This window comes from Triticum dicoccoides, chromosome 1B (genome assembly GCF_002162155.2).
Source record: "Triticum dicoccoides isolate Atlit2015 ecotype Zavitan chromosome 1B, WEW_v2.0, whole genome shotgun sequence".
In the NCBI taxonomy this organism is placed as follows: Eukaryota; Viridiplantae; Streptophyta; class Magnoliopsida; order Poales; family Poaceae; genus Triticum; species Triticum dicoccoides.
This window is the reverse complement of record NC_041381.1, coordinates 114040385-114044558: the sequence shown is the minus strand read 5'-3', so window position 1 is coordinate 114044558 and position 4174 is coordinate 114040385. Positions and strand designations below refer to the sequence as shown.

Sequence of the window (4174 nt, the reverse complement as noted above, 5' to 3'; positions counted from 1 at the left end):
GGATCGCCTTTTCAATTTTTAAAAAAATAAAAGAAAATGATGGAAATGTCAAAAAATGAAAGAAAATAAGTTTCCCATGTGATATGTGGTCTAGTTGTTGGGGAAATTTGAAATGTGAATTTCGACTTTATTTGCAAAATCTCTCTAGAATTTGTAAATATGGGCATAACTTTTGCATACTAACTCGGATGAAAAAGTTTTTTATATGAAAAATCATCTACTCGAAAAGTTACATCCAAATTATACTCATTGGAACATCGGCCGGGAATAAACGATGCCATTTAGATATATCAGAATTCCACCCAGGCAGCTTTATTTCAAGTGCTTCTTTGAAATCCCTTGAAAAACTTTTTAATTTCGGTGAATGCCTCAAGTTTTTATCCTCTGACGATTGTGATGATTGAATAGGTTCCATAATATATAGACGACGTGCCTCTCTGTCGGTGATGTACATGATGTATCGGCCGATTGATGCATAGGGAAGATAAATCTACAAGTGGAGCTATTAGAAACAAAAACAAACCATGATAACAATGGTCAAAATATTTTATTTACCTTATTGCAAGATGAGATGTCGGTCTCCATCCCAGGCCAACTATCAAATAATGTTGCCAACGTCTGGATAGTTTCCTTCTCACAAAACTTCTGACCTCGTGTTGACTCTAGCAGCATGGACTAAGTAAAAGAAAAAAAATATTGTTTCAACATGTTGATACTAATGGCCCCTAGAATGAAGAGTTACGGTAACTTACACAAAATCGTAGATCCATGTAGTGTATAGGAGGGTCTGTGAACAAGACTCCCTCGTCACATGCCAGCATAAGCACGGCGGTGTTGAAGCAATTTTTGTACATGGGCTGCTCCATGTTAAGTATGCACTGAAGTTTCTTATGACATAAGCTCATTGGATCGGGTGTGGAGCTCCGGAACCACACCTTCCTGTAATTTGGATGGTAAGAAGAACAATAATATACATCCACACATTAAATATTGATAGATGATACTTACTCCAAACATCCAACATCATTGATCGACACGATGTAGTTGGAGAGGCCGGCAAGTATTTCACGTTGGTCCGTGGGAATGATAGTGCTTGGGGCGGGACGTTTCTCTTCGACCACGTCAGATGGATTATCCAGGATCTCAAGATCGGAATTAGCTAAAGTTTCTTCGTTGAGAGGTTGATGGTACATGGGACATCCTTTTAACTTATTAATCTCTGAATCGAGCAAAATTATTGCTAATTTTTTCGAAAATGTTTCATATCCTCCTGCAAAAAAATTTGAAAACAATTTATGAGATATTTTGATAAAACATTATGAGATCATGTGTAAAACTGAAATACCTGCGTAAACTGGTCTGACAATCCATGTGGTGTCCAGTATTCCATATAATTTAGCATAAACAATCCACACGATATGCTATAATATTATAAAATAATGCTTTAAAATATCACACAGATGAATCTAAAAACAAACTATTGAAACAAGTGCTTACCCATCGGTTTGTATTGCCTCCTGAAGTTGCTCTACAACCGTCCATTTTGTAACATTGAGATCAGGCCACTTATTACCTTTGATAAACTCCGGACTATGCTCTGCAAGTTTCAGCCATTTCTCTAGCCCTAATAACTTTTATGTATATATGAGAAATGTTAAGGATGAAGTCAAAAAAAATAAATGCTAAGATGAGAAAAGAAATAGATAGTTACCGTAGTAGCAAGGTCATTGCGTTTGACATTCTCACCAAGTGAGTCCACTAGTAGAAAACAGGGCTTTCGTCCAGGCCTGTTTAGCCCATTAGTCCCGGTTCAATCCAGAACCGGGACTAATGTGAGCATTTATCCCGGTTCGTGCGGCTAAGGCATTAGTCCCGGTTCACCTGTGCCCTTTAGTCCCGGTTTGTGCCTCAAACCGGGACTAAAGGGTGCGATGCCCATTAGTCCCGGTTCATGCCTCAAACCGGGACTAAAGAGTAGACCTTTAGTCCCGGATTGAGGCACGAACCGGGACTAATGGGGTTGAGACCTTTAGTCCCGGTTCGTGCCACGAACCGGTACTAAAGGTCCCATTTTCAAACTCTACCCCCCCCCCTGTGGATCGCCTTTTCAATTTAAAAAAAATAAAACAAAATGATGGAAATGTCAAAAAAATAAAAGTAAGTAAGTTTCCCATGTGATATGTGGTCTAGTTGTTGGGGAAATTTGCAAATGTGAATTTCGACTTTATTTGCAAAATCTCTCTGGAATTTGTAAATATGGGCATAACTTTTGCATACTAACTCGAATGAAAAAGTTTTTTATATGAAAAATCATCTACTCGAAAAGTTACATCCAAATTTAACAGGGGGAACATCGGCCGGGAATAAACGATGCCATTTAGATATATGAGAATTCCACCCAGGCAGCTTTATTTCAAGTGCTTCTTTGAAATCCCTTGAATTTTTTTTTAATTTCAGTGAATGCCTCCAGTTTTTATCCTCTGACTATTGTGATGATTGAATAGGTTCCATAATATATAGACGACGTGCCTCTCTGTCGATGATGTACAGGATGTATCGGCCGATTGATGCACAGGGAAGATAAATCTACAAGTGGAGCTATTAGAAACAAAAACAAACCATGATAACTATGGTCAAAATATTTTATTTACCTTATTGCAAGATGAGATGTCGGTCTCCATCCCAGGCCAGCTATCAAATAATGTTGCCAACGTCTGGATAGTTTCCTTCTCACAAAACTTCTGACCTCGTGTTGACTCTAGCAGCATGGACTAAGTAAAAGGAAAAAAATATTGTTTCAACATTTTCATACTAATGGCCCCTAGAATGAAGAGTTACGGTAACTTACACAAAATCGTAGATCCATGTAGTGTATAGGAGGGTCTGTGAACAAGACTCCCTCGTCACATGCCAGCATAAGCACAGCGGTGTTGAAGCAATTTTTGTACATGGGCTGCTCCATGTTAAGTATGCACTGAAGTTTCTTAAGACATAAGCTCATTGGATCGGGTGTGGAGCTCCGGACCCACACCTTCCTGTAATTTGGATGGTAAGAAGAACAATAATATACATCCACACATTAAATATTGATAGATGATACTTACTCCAAACATCCAACATCATTGATCGACACGATGTAGTTGGAGAGGCCGGCAAGTATTTCACGTTGGTCCGTGGGAATGATAGTGTTTGGGGCGGGACGTTTCTCTTCGACCACGTCAGATGGATTATCCAGGATCTCAAGATCGGAATTAGCTAAAGTTTCTTCGTTGAGAGGTTGATGGTACATGGGGCATCCTTTTAACTTATTAATCTCTGAATCGAGCAAAATTATTTCTCATTTTTTCGAAAATGTTTCATATCCTCCTACAAAAAAATTTGAAAACAATTTATAAGATATTTTGATAAAACATTATGAGATAATGTATAAAACTGAAATACCTGCGTAAACTGGTCTGACAATCCATGTGGTGTCCAGTATTCCATATAATTTAGCATAAACAATCCACACGATATGCTATAATATTATAAAATAATGCTTTAGAATATCACACAGATGAATCTAAAAACAAACTATTGAAACAAGTGCTTACCCATCGGTTTGTATTGCCTCCTGAATTTTCTCTACAACCGTCCATTTTGTAACATTGAGATCAGGCCACTTATTACCTTTGATAAACTCCGGACTATGCTCTGCAAGTTTCAGCCATTTCTCTAGCCCTAATAACTTTTATGTATATATGAGAAATGTTAAGGATGAAGTCAAACAAAATAAATGCTAATATGAGAAAAGAAATAGATAGTTACCATAGTAGCAAGGTCATTGCGTTTGACATTCTCACCAAGTGAGTCCACTAGTAGAAAACAGGGCTTTCGTCCAGGCCTGTTTAGCCCATTAGTCCCGGTTCAATCCAGAACCGGGACTAATGTGAGCATTTATCCCGGTTCGTGCGGCTAAGGCATTATTCCCGGTTCACCTGTGCCCTTTAGTCTCGGTTTGTGCCTCAAACCGTGACTAAAGGGTGCGATGCCCATTAGTCCCGGTTCATGCCTCAAACCGGGACTAAAGAGTAGACCTTTAGTCCCGGTTTGAGGCACGAACCGGGACTAATGGGGTTGAGACCTTTAGTCCCGGTTCGTGCCACGAACCGGTACTAAAGGTCCCATTTTCAAA

At 38.9% G+C, this 4174-nt stretch overlaps 1 protein-coding gene across 1 annotated transcript; it reads right to left on the bottom strand.

Moving 5' to 3' along the window:
- Positions 1-2586: 2586 nt before the first annotated feature.
- LOC119350210 lies at positions 2587-3316 on the bottom strand. The gene is made up of 4 exons (XM_037618151.1): positions 3105-3316; positions 2849-3035; positions 2652-2771; positions 2587-2598 (listed from the first exon to the last, which is right to left on the bottom strand). The coding sequence occupies exons 1-4, from the start codon at positions 3287-3289 to the stop codon at positions 2587-2589; spliced, it is 504 nt and encodes a 167-aa protein (XP_037474048.1). The 5' UTR covers positions 3290-3316.
- Between the last annotated feature and the right edge of the window lie 858 nt (positions 3317-4174).

Excerpts from the sequence above, each read along its gene's own strand:
- LOC119350210 (XM_037618151.1), bottom strand. The coding sequence starts at position 3,289 with ATGTACCATCAACCTCTCAACGAAGAAACTTTAGCTAATTCCGATCTT. Across the intron at positions 3,036-3,104 it reads AATGATGTTGGATGTTTGGA|GAAGGTGTGGGTCCGGAGCT; the intron begins GTAAGTATCATC and ends TCCAAATTACAG. Across the intron at positions 2,772-2,848 it reads ACATGGATCTACGATTTTGT|TCCATGCTGCTAGAGTCAAC; the intron begins GTAAGTTACCGT and ends CCTTTTACTTAG.